At 49.3% G+C, this 24,236-nt stretch overlaps 3 protein-coding genes across 5 annotated transcripts; 1 reads left to right on the top strand and 2 right to left on the bottom strand.

The window, feature by feature from the left end:
- Nucleotides 1-702: 702 nt before the first annotated feature.
- On the bottom strand, nt 703-2,038 carry HIGD2A (HIG1 hypoxia inducible domain family member 2A). The gene is made up of 2 exons (XM_029218001.1): nt 1,834-2,038; nt 703-1,480 (listed from the first exon to the last, which is right to left on the bottom strand). The coding sequence occupies exons 1-2, from the start codon at nt 1,985-1,987 to the stop codon at nt 1,314-1,316; spliced, it is 321 nt and encodes a 106-aa protein (XP_029073834.1). The 5' UTR covers nt 1,988-2,038; the 3' UTR covers nt 703-1,313.
- A 115-nt stretch (nt 2,039-2,153) lies between these two features.
- Nucleotides 2,154-6,674, top strand: NOP16 (NOP16 nucleolar protein). 3 transcript variants are annotated; one of them, XR_003792772.1, is made up of 6 exons: nt 2,154-2,376; nt 2,467-2,575; nt 3,760-3,829; nt 5,357-5,463; nt 5,981-6,110; nt 6,217-6,365. XR_003792772.1 is itself a non-coding variant. In XM_029218000.1 (5 exons), the coding sequence occupies exons 1-5, from the start codon at nt 2,270-2,272 to the stop codon at nt 5,833-5,835; spliced, it is 462 nt and encodes a 153-aa protein (XP_029073833.1). In that variant the 5' UTR covers nt 2,154-2,269; the 3' UTR covers nt 5,836-5,958. The 3 variants fall into 3 exon arrangements, 2 of the variants coding, with proteins under 2 accessions (XP_029073833.1, XP_029073832.1); XM_029218000.1 differs by lacking the exons at nt 5,981-6,110; nt 6,217-6,365 and adding an exon at nt 5,767-5,958; XM_029217999.1 differs by lacking the exon at nt 5,981-6,110 and having other exon boundaries at nt 2,163-2,376; nt 6,217-6,674.
- Nucleotides 6,675-8,359: 1,685 nt separating this feature from the next.
- Nucleotides 8,360-19,146, bottom strand: ARL10 (ADP ribosylation factor like GTPase 10). The gene is given in 5 exon segments (XM_029215684.1): nt 8,360-11,851; nt 13,951-14,126; nt 17,003-17,204; nt 17,828-18,118; nt 18,120-19,146. Coding segments are annotated over 5 exon segments (1,023 nt in total). The 5' UTR covers nt 18,300-19,146; the 3' UTR covers nt 8,360-11,677.
- Between the last annotated feature and the right edge of the window lie 5,090 nt (nt 19,147-24,236).

Here is a 24,236-nt window from a genome sequence, read left to right as displayed (position 1 = left end):
CTTCACATCGCCTGCTCTCTATATGTGTCTGTTGCTGTGTCCAAATTTCCCCTTTGTATAAGGACACCAGTCATATTGGATTAGGGCCCACCCTACTGACCTCATTTTAACTTGATTACCTCTGAAAAGACCCTATTCCCAAATAAGGTCACATTCTGAGGTACTGGGGTTAGGACTTCAACTAATCTTTTCTTTTTTGGAGCGGGGGGAGCCCACAACACCAACAGTTAAAAATAGTGGCCATCCTCTCTAGAAGTGCCGTAGTCCTCACCACTTCATATCTGTTTCTTGTGGAGGCCAAGGGTCACCACAAGTACTGCTTTACATTTATAATCTCTGTCTTACAGCTGAAAGAGCATGGTGGGGGCAAGAAACTTAGCTGGCCTAAGTCATTCAGCTGGTGTTGAAACTGATGGAGTCACAGATGGAAGGAACCTGAATCCGAATCAACACTTTAGGGATGACTGCAGACCAGGAACACCTGTTTGAGACTTTACATGAATGAGAAACTCATGAGTTGCCTCTCTTCTAGAGGTTGCTCAGGTCCCCAGCCTCCTTTCTTCCTTAGCCATAAAACACTAGGTGCTGCCACAAACCACTGGCAAGCTTTGGGGATTATGCTTTATGCTCTTTCTGTTACACCACGCTGCTTCTCTAAGCCTCAGTTTCCTGGTCCATAAAATGCATCAAGAACCAAGCTGAGATGATCTAGATCACTGGAGCCTTAGGTGCTCTCAGGAGGTGGGATTGGGGTCAGGAGCAGAAGTGGAAGGCAGAGCCCCCTGCCTCTGACAGAACCATGGCAGGCCTCATATGAAGGAAGGTTTTCTACTGAAAGTTTAAAAACTGTTGGAAAGCTCAGTTTTTTGTTTTTTTTTTCATATAACATCACTGTAGAGACTCTCTACTTTTAATAAGTACCCCAGGGTGATTGTTACCAGGAAAGTTTGAGAATCAGTAGACTATTGGAATTCTAAGAGCCCCTGCAGTCTTTAGTCTGTTTTCTCCTAAAACCAAAGACCAAAAGGCATGGGGGTGAGACTGGGAATGAATTCACCAAACTACAAGTGGATCAGAGTTTATTAAGTAGGGAGTGGTGAAGGTGCAGCACAACTAGAAGTATGCAACACTCAAACTGAACCGAACCTGAGATTCCTGAAAAAAATCTGTCGGTTACACAATTGGCCACTTCTGCCCCCACTGATACAGGGGCTTGTCAGGGGAGATGAGGGAATAATGCCAGTGGCAGGACCGGTGGTTGCTCCTGGAGCTGGGAACGATCTCCGCGGAGCTTTCAAGGGCAGGCCACCGACTCAGGGTCGAGATTTCATAGTGGATGCAGCCAGACCCATCAAGATGGCTACGACCGTGAAGCCCTGGGCGGCGATTCGGGTGCGCATCATGAGCTGGGAGCGCTGGCTCTGACCCCGGTGGAAGCAGTAGAGGCCGTAGGTAAGGGCGGCCGCTGTGCCCAGGCAGCCTGAAGAGGCGACAAAGCAGGTGGGAAGCACCCTCCCCGCTTTGGGCTCCTGCCCCCAGGTTCAAAATCTCTAAACAGCAGCCGAGGAGAGGGGTGTATGGGGTGGAGCTGAGGTGGGAGGGGCTGGCCAAAGCGGGGGTCCTCCGTGTCAGAATCGGCCCCATCTCAGCGCCCCAATCCCGTCCAGCTCCTGCTCCAATCACCGCCCGGCCCCTCACCGCCCGGCCCCTTCGCTACATCTCTGGTCCACTCTCACTCCAGTCCCCCCTGGCGTCCCCGGTCCCCCCCGATTTCATTCCCCTCTACATCACTGTCTTTTTGGTCTACAGTACCTTTAGCGCCCGCTTGCTTACCTATGGGTACCATTGGGTTCTCGCGGGTCTTGCGAAGAAACTTTTCCTTGAAGCTTTCCGAAGTGCTGTATACACTGGGGCTAAAGCCCTCAATGACTGGGGGCTGCGATGGTTCAAAGGGTGCCTCCGGAGTGACGGGGCCAGGAGTCGCCATGTTTTAGGCTACAGCAGTAGAAGAAAATCCGGACGCTAAACCCCGCCTCCTGATGAGGTCATCAAAGAGGGCGGGGAAAAGGACTTTGCTCAGTGTTGTACGCAGGTGTAATCCCTCATGGCACTCTGGGAGTCGTAGTAATCAGTCTGCTGTCGCTGCGTGGAGGACTACATTTCCCCAAAGCCTGCGAAACCACGCGATCACTAGCCGGAAGGAGTCGCTACACGAGGTACTTGGAGTGAGAGGCACCGAGTCTGAGTTACCCGTGCTGGGGTCAGTGCGATGCCTAAAGCCAAGGGGAAGACCCGGAGGCAGAAGTTCGGTTATAATGTTAACCGGAAGCGTCTGAACCGGAATGCTCGACGGAAGGCAGCGCCGCGGATCGAATGGTGAGGGGACCAAGGTTCAGGAGGCAGGGGGCCTCGGGCGGGACAGCCGGCGAGATGATGGTTACGCGATCGCCCTCTCTTTTCCCGTAGCTCCCACATCCGACATGCCTGGGACCAGACCAGATCGGTGCGGCAGAACCTGGCCGATATGGGTTTGGCTATGGACCCCAACAGGGCAGTGCCCCTTCTTAAGAGAAAGGTAGTGACGTGGTAGGGTCCAGGCCCTTGCCCTCCACCTCCAGCTCCCCCCCGCCCCCCACTCCCGCCATACTTAGCTGGGTTTCAGAACTTAATCCTGTTTATTATTACCTCCCTCACGCCCTTCCTGGGTTTGCGACTTCCCCACAGCCAACTCGGCCAGGCTGTACTGACTGGGGTTGAGGGTCCCTTCATATTCCCTCCCCCAGCACACATTGGACCTGGGTTGGAACTTCCCCTTTCCTTCTGCACTTACTTTTTTTCCTCTGAAATTAAACTGTTTGGGTCCCTTGGCATCTCAGCCATATTTTTCAGAGTTTATCTTTTTCTGCCCTTAACTTTTCTAATAAGGAGTTTGGAATCTTTACTTACTGTTCCTTACACCTTTCCTCAGTTATCCAGTCGTCCTTGGTCTGAGGCTTCCCAAGGGGTAGTTTTTCCCAGGGCTAATTTCTCCGGAATAATTCTTTTTCTGGACCCGCTTTCAAAAATAGCAGCCCTTTTCACTCAGTAACTTCTTTCCTGCTTTATTTTAATTCATTGGCAGTTGTAAATACTTGATGGTATATTATATTTGTATATTTGCTTATTGTCTGTGCCTCTTCCCGCCAACATAATCTCCTGGGGACAAGAATCTGTGTTCCATTCACTACTAAATCCTGTGCTGCTTAGGATGTGACTAGTCCTCAATAAATAGTCAACCTAATGAACGGGCTTGCTGACTGGGTTTGTCCCATTGCCTTCAGACATGTTTCTTTTTATCCCTTCATGCCAGAAGAAAATGGTGCTGCTGTTTCTTGAACAATTATGAAGCTATAGCCAAGCACCGTCAGCTTGCTCTTCTGCATAAGAGAAGATGTCTGACATCTCTCCCTCACTGTAAAGTATAAAGTGCTTTCACGTGCATTGTTTCATTTGCTAACCGCACAGTTAAGTGAGGCAGGCAAGCGGTATTATGCCCATTTTATAGTTAGGCACAGAAAGATGAATTGCTTACTTGAGCCTCTTGGGAACCACGAAGCTTCCAGGGAGGGCATTAGTTCTTTTTGTCATCTATTCTTGCCTTTGTGGAGGGATCCTTGTGGGTAATGCAGTTGTGTTGGGACGGGCAGGAGCCTTTAGAATTTCCCCTCATCCAGGATCTTTTCCTGTGTCTCCTAATCTCACGGTCTGTGTTCTCTGCAGGTAAAGGCCCTGGAAGTGGACGTGGAGGAGGGGCCTAAGGAGCTCATGCGGAAGCCCTATGTGCTCAATGGTGGGTGTGGGCCACATTCCTCTAGGTCACCATCCTGCTCAGTTAGAGCTGGAAAGGACCCTCAGATGTTCTCATTTCACAGATAGAGAAACTGAGGTTCAGAGGGAAAAAGTGAGCTGTTCTAGGGCTCAGCTTGCAGAGTTAGGACTGTGTCCCGGCTGAGACATTTTCAGTCTACTGGCTAAGCTCCAGTGTGTGAAGGGAGGTCAGAGATGTTCAGGGAGGATGTAACTAGTGCCTGAGAGGATAGAAGAGAAAACGGTAAGTCTCAGGCATACATTCAGCTTCTTATGAGATTAAGGATGAACAGATCTTTTTAAAGATTCCACCATGTAATCTTTCCAGTGATAAATCCAATTTTATGTATATTAAGGCTATAGAGACTGAATATTAAAACAGAAGAGGGTAAATTCTGCAGGGAAGCAGGAATACTCTGGAATATTCTACCCATCCTTCCTCTTTCCTGTCTGTGGTTTTTAACAGTTCTCCTAAAGTTTAAAGTATCTGAATGACCAGACATTTGATATAGAATTCTGTGAGTTCCTGTCTGTAGTCTATTTTAATGATTCTTGTAAGTTACTGACTGCACAGGACTGTATATACAAACTCGTGTGTACTCTCTGTAGTCAAAGCTAATCTTAAAAAGTTTTACTTTTAATTCTTTAATTAAAACAAAATTTAATTGTGGTTAAAAAGCACATAAAATTTACCATCTTAATCATTTTAAAATGTATAGCTCATTAGTGTTAAGTATATTCACATCGTCTTGCAGCAGAACTCCAGAACTTTCATCTTGCACGACTGAAACTCTTTACTCATGAAACAATAATGCCCTGTTCTCCACCCCCCCCCGCCCGCAACCCATGGCAACCAAGTTAAAGATAATTTTGACTATAAGCAATTTTAGCACCTGACCCCGGATAAGATTTGACTACCTCATTTCCATGAGGTAGCTATTTTTCTCCCTTCATAGATGAGGAATGGGGGAGTATTTACCTAGCTATTTTAGGTGTGAGGCCATTATTGGAGCTTGGCTTTTCCCCTCACAAAGTAGTAGATACACAAAGGAGTAGAGAGGTGCCTCAGGCCCTAGTTCTTACAGCCCGAGTTCTCATTTATTCACACCTTTCCATTTCACGTATTGTTATTAACTCTTCAAGAGGTTCTCAGAGAGTTTTAGAGCTGGAAGGGAGCCCTGTCCTGTGGACAGGCACTGCATCTTCATCTCTGTCCCCAGCACCTGGCATTAAGTAGAGATTTTTAGTTTGGTGCCTTTCTTTCACCCATCTGAGGCCCAAAGAGCGGTGACTTGCCTTTCAGTTCATTGCTATACTGATAGATGCTTGTGCCATAGACAGAGCCTGGGACCTGAGGGGCTAAAAAGAAGTTTCTAGCACTGAATTTGCAGATGGAAAAGCTCATCCGATGGTTGGTGTAGCAACTCTTGTGGCTTGGGATTGACTGAGCAGCTCAACTTGTGCGGGAAGCAAAGCCTCATTCCCTGTCTCTCGGCTTCTCTCAACCCAGACCTGGAGGCAGAAGCCAGCCTTCCAGAAAAGAAAGGAAATACGCTATCTCGGGATCTCATTGACTATGTTTGCTACATGGTGGAGAACCATGGGGAGGACTATAAGGTGAGTGGGCTTAGGCCTGGCAGGAGGAACCACTTGGGGCCCTTTGGGAAGGTACCCTGGACCATTCAGGGTCTGATATGCTTGGCTGTTGCCTGTTTCCTGAGACTGAATGGAAACAGAGAGGAAAGAGAGAACCTAAGAAATGGATGCCATTGACAGAATGCTTATAATTGGATAGACTGAGTGGCCTGTGGTTCATATCACACTCATTAATATGTTTTGCTTGCATGGTATTTTTATTAATCAACTTGAACTACAGGTGACCCTTGAACAACTTGAGAGTTAATCTGTCTATATTTACAGTTGGTCCTCCAGGTCTGCAGTTCCTCGCATCTAGGGATTCAACCAACCATGGACCATGTAGTGCTGTAGTATTTACTACTGAAAAATATCCGTGTATAAGTCAACCCATGCAGTTCACATCTGTGTTGTTCAAGGGTTAACTGTAGTTGCCATTTTAATTATCGGAGGTTTCAAATAAAAGTTCTTATTTTTGGCTTCTCCTAAAAATTGAAAGATCTGGGTACATTGGACCCCCGTGCCCAGGTGGGATCAGTTGGCGATGGATGGAGAATGAGCTACTCAGTTGGTCCCAGTTCCTGCCTAGTCCCTGAGGGCATTTCCCCACATACACTCTGGCTTTTAAGGTGAGGAATCTGAACCTCAGGGATGGGAAGTAGCTTGCCCAACTCAGGGCTAGGATTTGAACCTTGCCTGTCCAGCCTTCTTCAAGTGGCCCTTCTCCCTTCTTAGGCTATGGCCCGGGATGAGAAGAATTACTATCAAGATACCCCGAAACAGATTCGGAATAAGATCAACGTCTATAAGCGTTTTTACCCAGCGGAGTGGCAAGCCTTTGTCGATTCGTTGCAAAAGAATAAGATGGAGGTTGAGTGACTGGTTTACACCTGCCCCAGGTTGAGGCTTCCTCCTGGACCAGAGAAGCTGAGCCAGGGTTTAAGGCAGGGAGAGGTGTGCGGCTACAGATGAGTCTAGCCAAACCCCATGGAATCAAAAGGTTACAGCGCACACACACACACACACACACACACACAAAATCTCTCTCACACTTCCCTTTGGGGAAGACACTGTCTCCCAGAGGCTTCAATTTATGTTCTTCTGGAGTCTCTGGGAAAAGCCAGAACCTGTTTTCAGAGGGGGTGGTTTGTTTGAATATAGTCTGTGTACAATAAAATACAGTATTTTACTTCTCTGATGGTTTTGTATTTGCCCCTCCCAGCCAAGCCCTGGGGCTGCCTCTGCAAAAACCTACTCAGCCAAGGTAAAGAGGCCATTCAGCCCTTTTTGCTCCATATTCACATGCCTTTCTAGGCACAGCCTCCCTCCTCTTCTCCCCTGTTCTGGTTCCACTGCTCTCTGCCTTGGTCTCCTGCATAGCAGTTCCACTAACGCTTCTACAGAAGCCTGCTGGGAACCCTGGGCTGCTTGGGAGGGGCTTCCAGTGCTTGCCTCACCCCAGGCTGGGGGCTGGTGGAACGGTTCTCCATGGCCCTGGTCTGAGGCCAGCTGTGGCTCAAGGGCCAGAGGGTAAGGAGCTGTATAGCTGCTTCCTGGTCTGTCTTCAAGTGACCTGCCTTTGCTACTTGTCTTTCCTGAAGGGAGTCTGAGGCCCCCAAACTTGCTTTCTGAGACCGTCTGGGGACTGCTGAATACCACTGTGCTGTGTGCCAAGCACTGGGCTACACACTGCATGGCCATTCCCTGGGGCCAGGCCTGCCTAATTCGGTGGCACGGCTGGTATGTAGCAGGATCACAGACAAAGTGTGGGGTGGGTGCTGGGCATTTTCTTGTCTTGATACGTTATCCTCAGCTATTAATACAGAAAACCTGTTCTTAAGCTTTCTCCTTAAAGCACGTAAAATTTGTCTCTCCTCACTGCTCTTGAAAAGAAGGGCTTATGTTTTTACATAGAACATTTCACATAAAACCCTGTTAGGTTGTGTGGGATCCTCGTCTTGCAGGTAAAGAAACAGGCTTGAGAGGCATTAACGTGGGGTTTGAAGTCAAGTCTGCACGATGACTAAGCCTAGACTTTCTCTTGCTGACCTTCTCTTTGGACCCTGAAGGCAGCCCACCTGTCCCACACCATTAAGGCAGGCTGGAAACTAGACAGAAACCACCTCCCATCAGGTCCGGCCTGCTAGACTCCAGCAGTGACTGGCCATTGTGAACACCTCAAGCACAGCCTTTATGATTTGAGTCTGCAGCAGAGCTCCTGGGGGCCTTTGTGATTTGGTCTCCTAACTTCTGCCCTTCACAGCATTCCAAATTCAGGCCTTTGACCAGGCTGGGCCCTTAACCTTGTTTCTTCACCCAGTTCAGGTGCCAACTTTAGGAAGTCTTCCATACCACTTTCCTCTGCCCCCAGGCTGGAGTTCCCATGCCCCAGACTTCCTGTAGCAGTGCCTATCACAGTCATAACTACCTTTTAGTCTGGCTGACATTCTCTACCAGACTGGGCTTGAGTGCATGTACCTTGTCTGGGAATCCCAGAGCCCAGCCCAAGGCAGGTACTGGGGGAATGCTTGTGGAATGGCGCCGCCTGCATTCTGACCTCTGGCATGGAGGCACTCAAAAGATGTTCTCGCTCCCATTTCCACGCCTAGCTCTGGCCCCGACAGCGAGAACTCCTCCCAAGAAAGGGTTTGGGTTCCTCCTCAAAAGTACTGAATTAGGCCAAAGCTGATGTTCCTTAACCCCCCCACCCCCATGTGGACTGAAGAGCCAGGGAACTGGAACTTGCTGTTTGACACGTTGTGTCACAGGAAGTGTTCTGGGACCACCCTCCATAGCTGCCCCTCACTGGAACTATAAGCACCAAGCACACGTTCCTCAAAATCAGAATTTACGTGAAACCATATCCAAATTTTTTGCGTTTATTGTATACCTTAAACAGCCACCAACACTCCGTTTTATGCAGTTCATGGGTCCGTGTTCACAGGGCATGGGCTGGGACAGCAAGGCTCCTTTACTTCACATCTTTGATGGCAATCTTCCCCTTGTCCCTTAATAGGCCCACCTCCTGGAGGCAGCAGGAAAACTTGGAGGTGCCCCTTCTCAGTTACTAGAAAGGACTTAGAGGATGTGGGAGCACATAGCAAAGATGAGAGGCAGACTGCTCAGACTGCCCAGGTCTGAGGTCTGGGGCAGGATGAGGACGACGATGGACACCACAGGCGAGTTTTAGCAGCTGGTTCGAGATGCTGGCAGTTGATACTAAACTAGCATAAGAAAAAAATGTTTCTTTCCCAAAGGCAAGTGGAAACATTATTTTGGAGAACCTGGGGTTTCACTCAGACAGACAGGCTAGAGTTGTGAGATTTTTCATTAGCATTTCTCTGTGGAGGATCGGGAGGCCAGGATGGACCAACTTCACCTCCTCCCCAGTCTTTACAGCTGGATACCAATGTGTCAGTGCAAGCTTGCAACGGGCAGTTCTGGGCGCCAAGAAGTGCCAGAGGAGGCTTCTTAGAATAGGCGGCCAGTCCAAGGTGATGGTCCCAGCAGCCTCAGGATCCCTCTTGCCTAGACCATCCACATGTCCAAGCTCTGGGCCAGGCTGGCCTCTCTTCAGAGGGATAGCAGCAGGTCAGAAGCCATGGTTTCATTTAAATAACTCTTAAGAACAGAAGCCCCTAGAGCCAGGGTAAGTGATCCAGGCACAGGTTCAACCAGCAAGTAGGTGCAGAAACTTCCTTCCCATGTGAAGTGGGCACTGTATTGTCTTCATTAGAATATGAGAGCTGCCCAACCATTCACTCCCTATTCCCAAGCTCAGGTAGAGTCAGGGCAGTAGGGGGAACACAGCGTCACCCAGACTAGTCAGGAACCTCACTTTGAGATGAACAGCTCCAGGTAATGACTGGTTCCCTAAAGCAGTCATCTGGGCTCCAGAACCAAAGTCACATTCAGGAACAACTAGGTAAGAGCACCACAAGGCCAGGCAGTTAGCTGTTCCTAAGAAAGGCCTCTCCCCCACTTTGCCCAATCTGGTCCTGGTAGGAACTGGAGCAGATGAGTACTGTTTGCCACCCAGCCAGGGCAGGCCAGCAGCTCCACACGTGAGGCACAGCCACAGGCCAAAAGAATGTCTATACACTCTGTGCAAGTACCAGGGACCTTCAGTGCTCCTCAGTGGTGTCTTCTGGTGTGCCACTGGGACCTGTCAGTTCTGAGAGTGGTCTTTGAAAGTTGCTAAAGTACATATAGTTAAACTCTAGTCAAGTTCACCTCCCCACAGTGGGGACTTTAAAAACCTTACTACATAGTGATACTCATTAGACCAAAGGCAGATCTTAATTAGTAGAAAAGGGTGCCCCCCTCAACAATGCTGGCTCCAAAGGTAACTTTTAAGTACTAGAGGACAAGGTGGAGTTCATAGAACAGAGAAGTAAAGTCTCTCAACCTTCTAATGGCGAAATGAAAAGTGTCAGCAGAGCTTCAAAGTCTACTCTAAAACCCAAGTCATTCCCGAAATATTTAAAATAAAATCAGTCAAATCACTTCTTAAAGCAGAAAGTTAATCAGAATTTCAAAGAAAGTGATTCTATTCTGAGACATCTACAGCCCACCTTCCTGGCCTGCCCCTTTTGCACCGGTCAAATGAAACAAAGGCACATAATCTCTATTCTCAATTAAAAAGCAAACTGAGTTGGATATCTCCTTGAAAAAAAGGCCCATTTGTGGAGATGACAGTTCAGTGGCCCCTGACAGACAAAAGACTCCTTTTGTCTGCACTAAAGAGAAGTGTCAATCCAGAGACAGTCCTTAAACTGGCTGATCACTGGAAACAGGAGAATCGTGGAATGTGTACTGGAGAGGACAGCAGAAATTCCGTCCAACTTTGCTTTAGCTGGGCAATCAGCAGGTCTAGAAAGGCTGAGTGATGTACCCAAGGCTACCCTGTTGGTTGGTCTGCTGAGTCTCATTTCTTTTTATTTGGGTAACTATGATGAAATTGCCTCTCCCAGAGTCATGTTACCTACACAGACTTTGTGTCCCTTTGACTACTGGGCCAAGTGGTAGAGTTCAAGTTCATATGGATCATCGAGAAGTATTATGACATCAATTACAGCCACAGAGGGTCAGGGGAGTACGAGCTCTGTCTCCACTGACACATGTAGCTTACCACACTGTCATTCATGATTCCAGTTATTTTCCTCAAAGATCCAAATTTTCCATGACAATCATCTGGGGGTTTTAATAACAGCACCTAGAAACAGAGCCTAAACTTTGGCCTGTTCCTTTTGTAAATAAATAAATAAATAAATAAATGCAGTTTGGAGGGCAACGTCCCGCTCCACTGACAGTCTTCTTCCCAGGGACACAGGCAGGCTCCTTCCTTCCCCAGACTTATGTAAACATGGGCATTGGCACAGTTAGTGTAAGAGCAGCAGCTTCTGTCTCCAGATTTTGGTGGGGTGGGGGGCTGGGGGAAGCTTTCAGTTTTTCTGATTAGCGGGTGAATACCACTTACTCTGTAGTCAAGAGGCTGGTGGGCCAGGCCTCAACCTCGGGGAAGCAGGGAGGTTTCAGAAAGCTCCTTGCTAGGATCTCTAGGTTTGTCCTTGAGCTTCTTATCTTCATGGCTGGGAAATACATCTCCAAGTTAGAAAAAAAACATAGAAATCACTTCTCTTTAAAAATGATGGCCCTGGGGCCAGAGAGGGAGGGATTGCACAAGGCCATGAGCCAGCTGGGGTTGGAGGATAATGCAGGAGTGGGGGTCTGAGCTCACAGCGTACTGCCCAGAGCCTGCCCACATTAGAGGGGTGTGAAGTCACCAGGAGGGAATGGTCTAGACTGGGCATACTTCGGACACCTACAATGGTCCTCAACCACTGGGACCTATAGGGCGGGGAGAACTAAGCCTGCTGAGCAGCTCACTGTACAGGTCAGAGGACGAGGCTGCCTTCCCTGGTGAAAGTGGGATTCACTCCCAGCCCAGAATGGGCAAGACACCATTCTCTCCCACCCTCAGCCTCACCCATCTCCCTGCTTCAGCCTCATGGCTAGCTCACCAAGGCTTCCATATGGTTCCTGGCCTTGCCCAGGCCCTGCTCTTGAGAGGGCGAGGAGGGGAGAAGGGAAGTGCTGCCACATAGCCTGTGCCCCAGGCCCCGGCTGGGGATGAAGAAGCAGGAGGAGCAGAACTGGGGTCCCAGGGCTGGTTGGTGAGCAGGTGGGTACCAGCCTAGGAGAGAAGCTCCAGGAGCAGTCTCCAGATGTGCACGGTGCCAGGATTTTCAAAGCCGGCTCCTGCAGGGGCAATGCTGGCTGCCAAGAGGAAGACTTCCCGCTGGTTATCGACAGCCTGAAGGCCCAGCTCCTGCTGCAGCTCCACCACACTCATGGCCTCGCTCAGGTCCTGGGATGAAACAGAGATGTCAGGCGGGACTGACAGTGTTTCCCAACAACCCACCCTTGTCATCTATGAAATAAACTGTTCTTCGGCTCCCTGGGGGAACACTGGGGCCTAAGTTCTCTCACGGCCACTTGGTCTAAACTCTCTTCCTCATCTCTGACTTTCTTGGTATCAATCTCTTTCCACCCCGTCATTCTTACCCACAGCCACTGTGCTAAGAAAGAGCACTTCCTCTAAGTCAGGCATTGTGATAGGCACTTAATCTTACTTCATTCTCACAGTCCACACTTAACTGATGAGGAAATAAGCTCAGGGAGGTGAAGTCATTTAGCCAATGAAACAGTGATAAGTGGCAGAGCCAGGTTTCAAACTCAGGTTGGCTTGATGACCAAGTTTATAACCTTTATAGGAATCCTAGCTCAGTTTCCTAAACTTAATGGTGGAGAGAGAGCTCTTACAGTAGGGTCACTTCCAGACAAGGGCCTTACCTTCCCTAGACTTCTAGAGACCCAGTGACAAGAAAAAGAAGCCACTACACAACATGGCTGGTGATGGTACATTTTAATTGCAAGCCTAGCCCAAGATTAAAATGATTCTTCTTGGAGCAATTCATAAGAGTGCTGGGACCTCAGGTTCAAAATCACTATAAATTATAGTTTATATACAAGATGATGATGTGATTCACTGTCCAAACTGGGGTACTTCTTTTTATTTTAATTAATTAATTAATTTATTTATTTTAACGTCTTTATTGGAGTCTAATTGCTTTACAATGTTGTGTTAGTTTCTGCTTTATAACAAAGTGAATCAGCTATACATATACATATATCCCCATATCCCCTCCCTCTTGCATCTCCCTCTCACCCTCCCTATCCCAACCCTCTAGGTGGACACAAAGCACTGAACTGATCTCCCTGTGCTATGCAGCTGCTTCCCACTAGCTATTTTACATTTGACCCCTCTAGGCGGTCACAAAGCACCGAGCACCAAGCTGATCTCCCTGTGCTATGCAGCTGCTTCCCACTAGCTAGCTATTTTACATTTGGTAGTGTATATATGTCACTGCTACTCTCTCACTTTGTCCCAGCTTACCCTTCCCCCTCCCCATGTCAAACTGGGGTACTTCAGAGACTCAAAGTAGGTAGTATTAATAGTTATACCAGAGCAACAGGCATAAATGGGGGCTGTCCCAGGCAGACCAGGACATATGGTTACCCTATTTATAAATGACGGTCAAGTATTTCCTGATAGGCAGAGGGAACCTGAGGTCAAAAATGGACAGCCTCTCTCCAAGCCAGGCTGGAAACATGCCCCACAGCTATCAGGACCATGGGCACAGGCCACATGAAATATGACAGGACTCTATACTGTGGCAGAGAATGGCATCTTAAGTGTGTGATGCCGAGAGCTGCTGGGCCAGGAGAGGTAGAGTGAAGAGCAGGAACTTTGAGGAAGATCTAAGCTCAACTCCTGGCTTTGCCACATACCAGCTGTAACTTTGGGCTAACAGCAAGGCCTATAGTGGGGTTTTTGTAAGGCTGAAGTGAGGTCACGATTACCAGGTGCTTAGCATGCTGTAAGCACACAATAAATGTTCTTCTTATTTAATCTGTTCAACTTCTTATTACTTCCTAGCTATAGCTCTCTGATCTAGAGTCAGAAATCATATGGACATAGAAGAGTGGAAAAGGTGCAGGTTTTGGAGTTAAGACATTCCAATTTTACTATTTTCAAGGTGTACAAAATTTCTGAGCTTCAGATTCCCCATCTGTAAAATGGAAAGAGTATCCCATATCTTGTAGGGTGAACAGAAGCATAATATGAAATGTTATTTGAAACCACACCTGGGAAATAGTGGACACTTAATAATAATTTTTCTCATTTCTCTAGGATGACAAATGACAGGCAAAGAGGAAGGCAGAGAGAGGATGAGGATTAGGAATGGGAAAAGAGTACAGGTAGCAGAGGTGGGGGACAGTTTCTCAGCTAAGCGTTGCAGGTCATGGGCCTGGGCCTGAATACCTCTCCAGTGCTCCCTGCCCCTGCCCAGGCATCTGTGGACCAAGCCCGCCTGGCCTGAGCCAGCCTCCCATGGCCCTCACCTGCTTGTTGGCCACGATGACGACAGGCAGGTCAGGGTCCTTGTCCAGCAGCTTGTGCAGCTCCTGTCGGGCCCAGGGCATCCGCAGCCGGTCAGCCGAGTCCACCATGAACACCAGCACGTCCACTTCATTCACAAACTCCTTCCAGTAGAAACGCAGATTCTGGCTGCCACCGACTGAGGAGAGGCCAGGGGCCAGCTCAGAGCCTCCCTGGGCCCTGGCTCTCTACATATAGCCTGACCCCACCCCACTTCCTGCCTTCCAAGGCTCCACTGGCCAGGAGCAAGGTTAAGTCCACAGGTTCCAGAGCCAATCAGACCTGGGTTTAGCTCCAGCTCTGACAGCTAGGTCGCCCTGCGCAGGTCGCTACCTCCGAGCATCAGTCTCCTCCTCACTGAACTTACCTAACAGGTTGCAGCAAGACCCAAAGGTACCACATGCAATGCACCTTTCACAGGACTGGTGTATACTATATGCTCAATAAATAGTACTCTGGTTCTTTCTCCTGGGCTGCCTTGCCTCCTCCCAAATCCTAGCTTCCTCCTGGGTCAGTGGCAGCTGTGGTCAGCAGCCAGGACTCCCTGCCCTGCCTGTGCACAGCCATTCTCCATTTGGCTTCTCTTGTTCAGTCTAGTCGCCCCATTTTCTTTCCTTGGAAACACCATACTCAATAGTGTCACCAAGTGGCTGCCCAAGTAGCACCCCCAACCTGGGTTATTCCTGTTCCCCTCTGTCCCTCTGCAAAGTCCCCACTGGTCATCCTGCATCCTAGTGTTTCTGGTTATACTTCTGACACTTGTGGGCTCTAAGCTCTTTGAGAGTTAGAGCTATTTATCTCTGGATCCCCCCAAAGCCCTCAGCACAATGCCTGGCACATAGCAGGCACTCAACAAGTATATACTGAGTGCTTACTAGGTGCCAAGCACTGATCTGGGTGCTGGAGATACAGAGGTGAGCAAGGCAGGCAGGGGCCCTGCTCTCAAGGAGCTCCCTCCGTAACCAGAAACAACACAGCAGTAACACATAAACACATTCCACAAAGGAAGGAAGTAAAACAGAAAAAGTGAAAGGGGTGGGGTGAGGTGGTTCTATGTGCTGGTGGCTTTGGACTGGTTGGTCTGGGAAGGTGGTCTAAGGAGGCAGCATGTGAGCTGAGTCCGGGATGACGAGAAGGAGCTAGTCATGAGATGAGGCAGAGAGAAGCAGAGCAAGATCCATGTGTTCGAGAAACAGAAGGCTGAGGCGCCGCCAGAAGGGGAGAGGAGGAAGCCATGACCAGCAAGGCTGCCCAGGGCTGGACCACACAGGGCCTGTAAAGCCACAGTGAGTCTGTGGGGAGCCCCTTAAGCATTTTAAGCAAGAATGACATGATCTGATACGGGTTTCTTAAAGATACCTATGGCCAACATTGAGGACAGAAGTAGAAGCAGGATGACCAGCAAGGAGACTGTTGTAGTCCTGACAGGTGACCATGGCTTGGACCAATTAGGCAGAGATGGAGGTGGGGAGAGGTGAACAGACGCAGACTCGACTGGAGGATAAAGCTGACAGAACTAGCTAATAAAATGGATATAGGAGGTGTGGGGAAGGCAAAAGTCGTCAAAAATGCACAAAGTGCTCACTCTCAGCTGGGGCTGCAGGCCAGGCACTGTAGGAGACCACAGTGAAGTGTGTGCTGTGGGAGGGGAAAGCCCCAAGACTTGAATGGGAGATCTGGGTTTGAATCCAGGTTGGGTGACCTTACTGAGCCTGGGATGTTAACAGGGCAGACCCCTGGGTAACATGAAAACACCAAACCCCTTCTTCCAAGGTGAAGGGAGGGGGATACTGTCTCTGCCAGACAGAGTGGGCCTTAAGTGCAGAATCCCCACTTGAATTTTGTGTCCCTGGCACAAGAGATGGAGACAGGGAAAGCTTGTTGAAAGGACTAAATCTCAGGTGAATGTCAACATTTGCTACAGTCAGGGAGAAAAGATGTAGCCAGGGCAGGCTAGCAGGCAAGGCCCTGAGACCAGAGGAACTGGACCCATTCAGGCCAAAAGCCAGGTCCTCAGAGTCCCATCCCACCACTTTAGGACTTAACTAAACCCACCTAGTCTTTATGGTCTGAGTCCTTTGGCTGGCAGGAAGGCTACCTGTCCATCCCCACTGAGTCTGTGGCTGGACACAGGTGGTTAAGTACTGCTGCGCTCTCAATACCCTCTCTCCCATCCTCTCCTGGGATCCCCAAGAGGCCTAACACTGAGGGCAGGAGGATGCTCAGACCCTCTCTGATCACTCACTCAACAAGCTCTCCCAGGTACCTGATTAGGGCTGGGCCCTAGAGGCCAGAGCTGGATCGGATTTATCGGTGCCCCAGATGCCTAGTCAGGGACACAGGGTGGTATGTGGCAAACACTGCAGCAGGAGGAGCTCTTAATCTAGCCTATAGGGGTCAGAGAAGGCTTCAGAGGGATATCATGTTTGACTTAAATCTTGAAGGATGAACAGCAGTTTAACAAGGGAAGAAGGGCTTTCCAGACTGGGGGAACAGTGTGCATGCAAAGCACAGAAGATTAGAAAGAAAACAGCAAGCACCCTTCAGAAACAAGCACTGCAAATGGTGCTTAACATCGAGAGCCCAGAGCCAGATAGTCTGCATTAGCTGACCGGCAAGCTGCGTGCGCTTGGATAAATTATTTTACTGGGCCTCGATAAATAAAAAAAAAATTATTTTTCTGGGCCTCCTTTCCTCACATATAATGAAGGTGGTAACTGTTGCCGGTTTTATGGAGTTGTTGGGAGGGTTTTTTTAAGTGATGTCTGTCAAGGGCTTGGCATACTGGAAACTTTAGATGTTAGTATCTCAGTGTTAGGCATGTAGGCTGCAGTAAGGGTGAGGGACAGGGGTCGACCAAGCCAGAGTACAGAGCTTGGACTATATCCTGTGTCGCAGGGAAGCGTGGGAAGGACTTTCTACAGGGGCGTGTCCTGCTTAGATAAAAAGCCACAGCTTGGGTCCAGCTGAGATGATGGGGAGACAGCGGGAGACACGGAGGGAGGGTCTGCTCACTCTCCAGCAGGTCCACCTCGAAGTTCTTGGTGGGCAGCCGCACGGAGTTGAAGCCCCAGGTGGGGATGTGGCCTTCCAGCGGTGGCTTCCCGGCCAGCACGCGCAGGAACGTGCTCTTCCCAGAGCCATCCAGCCCCAGCACCAGCACCTCGCGCTGCTCCAACTCCTCCAACGCCGGCTCCTCGTCCGCTTCGTCCTCGGGCTGTGGGGTACGGGTCAGGCTGCGGTTGGCACCCTCCCGCCTGACCCTTCCCCATAGAAGACCGAAGGCCCAAAGCGCCCATCCCCGCCCTGCCGCCGTTAAAGGGGCAGCCAGGCCCGCTCTGCTGCAAAGGGACTAGCGGGGCCTATGGAGTCCTGAGTCTCAAGACCCGTTCTTCAGGTTTTTCCTGAGTGCCCTCGGGCAAATTCCTACCCCTCGCGGAGCGTCAGCCTCCTCAGACTGACAATCCCCAACACCCCACAGCGAAAGGAACAACCGAGGCGGGGTAACGCGCAAATGAACCGCGCGGGCTGGGTGAGGGGGCGGAGGGCCTCTCCCGGCATCCCCCGGCCCGCGCGCACTGCGCAGGCGCCGGGCGGGCGCGGGCTGGGCCCGACGCGGGCCCGCCAGGCTCCGGCTGCCCGGAGGAAGCCCTAGGCCTACGGCGGCGCATCATAGCACACTCCCCCAAACGCCCACCCGTTCCTCGGTTCCGGGACTCCCGGCCGCCCGACGCGCGTCCACCCGCGCGAGGCCTGCGGCGTCAAACTCCCGCCCCGCAGGGCGGCGGTCACACCCCTCGGCTGCGCGCGCGGAGGCGCAGAACCCCTCCAGGTACTCACATCCCATTCGTCCCACTCCGGAAGGCGGGCAGGCTCCGTGCCCCACCAGGCTTCGCCTCCGTCCCAGCGCCGCTCCCGTCCGCGGCCGAAGTAGGTCTTCCAGAGGATGAAGATCACCGAACCGAGCACGGCCGCCGCGCCACCCAGCGCCAGCACCAACGGGCTTAGCGGCCGCGGCGCCATCGGGCCGGGCGAGAGGCGCGGGTACCGGCTGCACAGGCCGAGCCAGCCGGCCTGCCGAAGATGGCCCCGCTGCGAACTGCCTCGGCCGCGCCCACCCACCCACCCACCCAACCGAGACCCGCACTACAAGCCCCACAATGCACCGCCGCTGTCGCGACAGGCCGCCCGCGCCCTGGCGGCTGGAGTGGGGGCGCTGGCCGGAGCGCGGGGACCTCCTGCCCACTCTGCAAGGTGCGGTGTGGAGCGAGAGGCTGTGCCTGGGCAGAACAAGAGGCGGTGATACTGGCATCTACCGAGCACTTGCTGTGTGCCAAGGGGTTAGCTCACAGCTGTTCTAGGTTTCCCCTTAAAACAGTGCCTCTTAGAAGGGAAAACCGAGGCCCAAGCCACACCGTAGTGCTTTGGTGAAGCCTGCATTCAAACCCAGGCGATCTGTTTCCTGCGTCCCTCAAGATCTCGGAAAGGAATTCTATGGGATGGCAGGTTATGGAGTGCAGAAACAGGACTGGAACCCAGGTCCACGACTGTTAGTACGCCCTTCCCTGCCTTGGCTGCTGCCTGGTTCCCAGGGGTTCTGCTCTCTTGTGGTCTCTTGGCATCCTGATGAAGGAGGCAGGTCCAGGAGTCTGTTTAGACCTGACCACTTTGTCCTCCGTGACCCCCAGTGACTGCCAAAGTTTCCAGATGTAACACAAGGAGGAAAAGCAGGAGAAACGGGCCTGGGTACTTAAGAGGAGGACCCTGTGAGGAGAATGGGTATATTTTTACTGTAAACCACCTCAAGCCATCTTATACAACAGGGAGGACTCTGGGCTTTTTTCTAGTCATCCCCCGGTATGCTCAGATCTCTCCTGTTTCCTCTGACTCTGGTTGCTACCTCTCCTTTCCATTTTAGCCCTGCATTTCCTATTCTTTGACCCACCCACCCAGAGAAGCTGTTCTCACCAGGGTCTCTAACAAACCCCTTGTTGGTAAATCCCTTAGTGGCATCTTAGTTCTTATCTTGCTTGACCTCCTGGCACCATTTAACACCGTTAAATCTTTTTTTTTTTCTTTCAGTACGCAGACCTCTCACTGTTGTGGCCTCTCCCGTTGCGGGGCACAGCCTCCGGACGCGCAGGCTCAGCGGCCATGGCTCACGGGCCCAGCCGCTCCGCGGCATGTGGGACCTTCCCGGATCGGGGCGTGAACCCATGTCCCCTGCATCGCCAGGCGGACTCTCATCCACTGCGCCACCAGAGAAGCCCTTTTTTTTTTTTTTTTTTTTTTTAATTTTATTTTTGGCTGCATTGGGTCTTTGTTGCTGCACACGGGCTTTCTCTAGTTGCGGCGAGTAGCGGCTACTCTTCTTTGCAGTGCGCGGGCTTCTCATTACAGTGGCTTCTCTTGTTGCAGAGCACAGGCTCTAGGCACGCAGGCTCAGTAGTTGTGGTGCACGAGCTTAGTTGCTCCGCGGCATGTGGGATCTTCTCGGACCAGGGCTCGAACCCATATCCCCTGCATTGGCAGGCGGATTCTTAACCACTGCACCACCAGGGAAGCCCCAACACTGTTAAATCTTAGCAGATGTTTTAATCTTCTTGGGCTGTCATAACAAAATACCACAGACTGGGTGAAAAACAATAAGAATTTAGTTCTCACAGTTCTGGAGGCTAGGAAGTCCAAGATCAAGGTATCAGCAGATTCAGTTCCCAGCTAGTGCCCTCTTGACTTGCAGGCAGCCACCTTCTCACTGTGTACTCATGTGGCAGAGAGAGTGAGCTCTGCTCTCTCTTCCTCTTATGTGGACGCTAATCCCATAGTGGGGCCCCACCCTCTTGACCTCATTTAAATTTAATTACCTCCCAAGAGCACCACCTCCAAATACTATCATTGCTATTACACTGGGGACTAGGGCATCAACATAATGTATTTTGGGGGGATACCACCATTTGGTCCATAACAGCAGGTTTATAAAGAATGCTTCTGCTCCGCAAGTTTAGAACTAATGGAGAAGACAAAGAAGATGTTCAAATGGAGAGAAAAATGTCATCTTTGTTGTCAATAAATGCTGAATTGGAGAAAGTGGCTTAGACATGGGGCCGAAATAGTCTTGCTGATACTTTCTCCTGAAACAGATGGACTACCCACCAGATCAGTGACTCAACTCATCACGCAAGGGCAGGAGTTTTGTACTAAGAATATTAACAGCCAGTATGGCAGAGGCACCAAATAATCAGAAAGGGGTAGGCACTGAAGTGAGAACAGAAACTGTCTAGAAACCTTACAGGGCCAGGCCCCTCCCGAGCAGTCAGAGAGCATCCTGATCCACCATCTCTACAGATGGGCAGGGCAGAAGAGCCCAGAAGCAGCTGGGTTGAGCATACCTACTGTCTTCTCCCAAACTCCCCATTCAAAGAAGTCATTCCTCTGGAGAGAAGTAATGCTTAGCAAGAGAGCCTAAGAGTATGACTCCAGTCCTGTGTTTCAAACTGTAGTTTAAGACCATTAGTGAATTGTGAAATCAATTTATATCATATATATGTTTTATACATATATATATATATATGGAATACAGTGGACAATAACACCCTCTCATGAAACTTTTGTTTTAAGGGTGTGTGTGTGTGTGTGTGTGTGTGTGTGTGTATGTACTGAGGTACCATGTAAAATATCTATACCTTCTTCATGCTTTTTAGGAGATTTTCTCAACCTGATCTTAATATCAATACTTGCTTATTTGGTCTTTCTTTGGCTATATCCACTCTGCTATTCACCCCAGACTTTGAGGTCTTTATTTCATCTATGACATTTTTCATGTCTGACTCTATAGTTGGTTCTTCTGTATGACTTCTTGTTCCTCCTTCATATTTCCCCAATCCTCTCTTTTCCTTTTTAGAATAATACTTAAAATGGGTATTTCATTTCCTGTCCTGCCTAGTCCATGAACTCTGCTGTGTCTGGTTATGGTTGCCCTGTATGTTGTCTTTCTCTTGATGGGTGTGTGTCCCTCAGCTGTCTCTTTTCTGCCCCTGTGAGCTCCTATTTCTTTGGGGCCAGGACTGAGTGCCTGGGGGAGGGGGCAAAACCCAAGTATAGCTTGAACTTTTCCTGGTGAGTTGAGAAGGAGACTCGTGTACAGTCTATACCTCCTGGTTTATACTGTCCTGAGCAGACATCTGCATCCCTGAAGTACCTCCCTGTACCTCTCTCTATCCAGGTAGGACTCTTACTAGAAGCTGCCACCCATGGTTGCCATAACCTAGTGCCTAAGGTATCAGGAGGGCGGAGAGGAGTGGTGGAAGAGAAGCTAAGGTACAGGCCAGTTCACTGCCTTGTACTTGTTTTTGACTTCCCTCCTCACCCAGAGGCTGTAAGCCACCCCACCCAGCCAGTGCCTTCTCAGCCTGCAGTAATAGTATGGTGACAGCTATAGGGCTGGCCAAGGTCTGCCCCGGACAAGGTGGGGAAGAAGAAAGTGTGTGTCTATCAGAAAACTCTGATGGGGCTGTGTCCTATTCTGCTCTGGGCTGCCATTGTCCACACCCCAGCCCGGCCCTCTTCTGGTAGCCACAGGGCTAGTTTCTCTGATCTGCCAACTTCCCTGTGACTCCTGGGTATCCCCCTGACCTGGGGCTGGCTTGTGCTATCTGCCAACTTGTCAGCTTATCTCCATCTCCTAAAAGAGAAAACTGAAGCCTGGAGAGAGGAAGTGACTTCCCCAAGACCACAGAGTCAATAAATGATGCAACTGGGGTTTGTATCAGGTCTGTGTGATTGCAAAACCATGCTTCTTTAAATATCCTAGATCCCCCTTTACAGTTGCTGGAACCTAGGTCCACTCATTTTATCATACTTTTCATGTGAAAAAGAAGCAAAACTCAAGAGTTTGGCTCTGAAGTCTCTCATATGTATTGGAGGAGAGAAGAGTAGCAGGGTTAAAAGTTATTAGAGCATAATAGAGTTATGTGAGGAGCAGTTAACAAAAGGCCTTCATAGGAGGTGAGGCAGCTGACTGAGAAATGTTGAGTGTGATGAGAACTCAGGAAGGCTTCTACTGCATGAGGTACAAAGATGGTTAAAGGGGATCCCACAATAATTTTCTTGGTGCTCTTAACCAAAAGGGCAGTGGCCGTAATGGCTCTAAGGCAAGGAGGGTGTCCCCATGCCACAGGGTCCAGTTGCTGGCTATAATACCCTAAGCATCAATGGTGGTCCCATGTTTTTGGGTGAATATCCCCAGGGCATTCTTTTCCTTTTCATAAACAAAAAGGATTGCAAAACCATGCTTTAAATATCCTAGATCCCCCTTTACAGTTGTTGGAACCTAGGTCCACTCATTTTATCATACTTTTATCATACTGATAATTTTATCATACTTTTATCATACTGATAATTGCAATGTCCAAGAGCAAGTGGGTTCATCAAACTCTCCTTTAAGGCCTTGGAAACTATGTTGTCTGGTTCTCATAAAATTGGGTCCAGGTTGTTATTGTTTAGTAAAATATTACAGAGGTTTGGCCATAAGAAATTTGAAATCCAGTTTTGGCAATAGCCAACTAGCCCAAGAAAACCTCCCAGTGGGCACTTAGTTTTGGGTTTTAGGAAACTTAGGACACCATGAAGTCTATCTGAATCTGAGTGTAGCCCTTGTTCTGATATCAGATATCCTAAATATCAAACCTGGGTTCGGGCAAACTGCAATTTTTCTTTGGTGAACTTCGGTCCCTTTGAGGCTAAAAGCTTTAGCAAGTCGATGCTGTCTTTCTGTGAGAAACCTTGAGAAAGAGAGAAAAGAAATAAATCATCTACATATTGCAACAAAGTAGAACCTCTAGGGGACTTTATATCATCCAGATCAGCTTCTGGGATTTGCAAGAAATAAGAAGTAATGTCTCAAGTAGAACCTTGAGACATTACTGTCCAGGTGAATTGTTTTTCTTCCCAAGTGAAGGCAAAAAGTAGGTAGGTAGCTTCATCAACAAGAATACTAAAGAATGCACTGCATAAATCAATTACAGTAAAAAATTTACATCTGGTGGGAATGGATGTTAGCAACATACATGGATTAGGAACAACAGGGTGTGGAGAGATAACAGTGTTGTTTGTTGCTCTGAGGTGCAGCACAAACCTCCACCCTTGACCCTTAGGTTTTCTCACTGGTAAAATGGGAGTGTTACAGGGCTACTACAAGGGATAATGAGGCCTTGAGCCTTGTAACTGTTATGGGTCTTATGCCCTGAAGAACTTCTTATAGGGTGTTAACTAATTCTGGGGAGAAGTTTTGAGGGGTCTATATGAATCTTGATGGGAGGTACGCTATGAATTTTGCCAACATCAGTTGGAGATTTTGCCCAGAAGGGGGATGGTAGCTGATTCAATAGGCACAAATGATCTGTGTTTCTAGAATAAGCTCTAATACTGTCAGAGATGGAACAAATAAAAGATGTCAAAGGATCATTTAATTCACCTGGTGGGTGACTTTGATGACTACTGTCAAATTCTAGAATTATTTCCTTTTTTGGGGAGAAAGAAATTCTGGCATGATACTTTTTTTATTTCTTGGCCACACCACACAGCATTCAGGACCCAGACCAGGGATAGAACCCATTCCCCCTGCAGTGGAAGCATGGAGTCCTAACCACTGGACCGCCAGGGAAGTCCCTGGTGTGATACTTCTATAAGAAGTCTTGGCCTAATAAATGGATGAGGTGGAGGGACTGAGGAGAAAGGCATGTATATCTTTCGAAGGGTCTAGACAAAAAAGAATAGGTTCAGGGACAGGAAGCGCTTGAGGTTCATTAGAGATCCCACTGTTTGAACTGTATTAGTACTCCGAGGCAGGGGCTGCTTTATAGTAGTGGGGTTGAGCACTGAGAGTGTGGCTGCAGTGTCAGTTAGGATGAGAAGAGACCCATCCCAAATCTGGAGGAGTGTTTCTCCAAGCTGATTAAGAGGGAGGATTGGGAAGCGGCCCTGTAGTTCCTTGGAGCCCTGTCAGTGAGAATTGGGAAGAAGTTGGAAAAGCTGGTTAGAGGGATAATGGTGCCTGAAGTGCTTGAGTCTGTAACAATCTCTTTTCCATGTCCTGGCTCTTTGCAGTAATAGCAGAAACTGGGAGGGTGTTGATTTTATTTAGGGGACTTCATTTTTGGAGTTGAAGATTAAGAATTTTGGTGGTGACTCACCTACAACGTGAGAGCTGGTTTGCCAGATTACCTAAATCTAGAGTGGACATAATTTCCCA

The sequence above is a fragment of the Monodon monoceros genome, unplaced genomic scaffold (genome assembly GCF_005190385.1).
Source record: "Monodon monoceros isolate NGI ecotype Baffin Bay Population unplaced genomic scaffold, NGI_Narwhal_1 Super_Scaffold_12, whole genome shotgun sequence".
NCBI classification, from domain to species: Eukaryota; Metazoa; Chordata; class Mammalia; order Artiodactyla; family Monodontidae; genus Monodon; species Monodon monoceros.
Note: the sequence above shows the minus strand (reverse complement) of the source record. Positions and strands in the feature narration are given on the sequence as shown.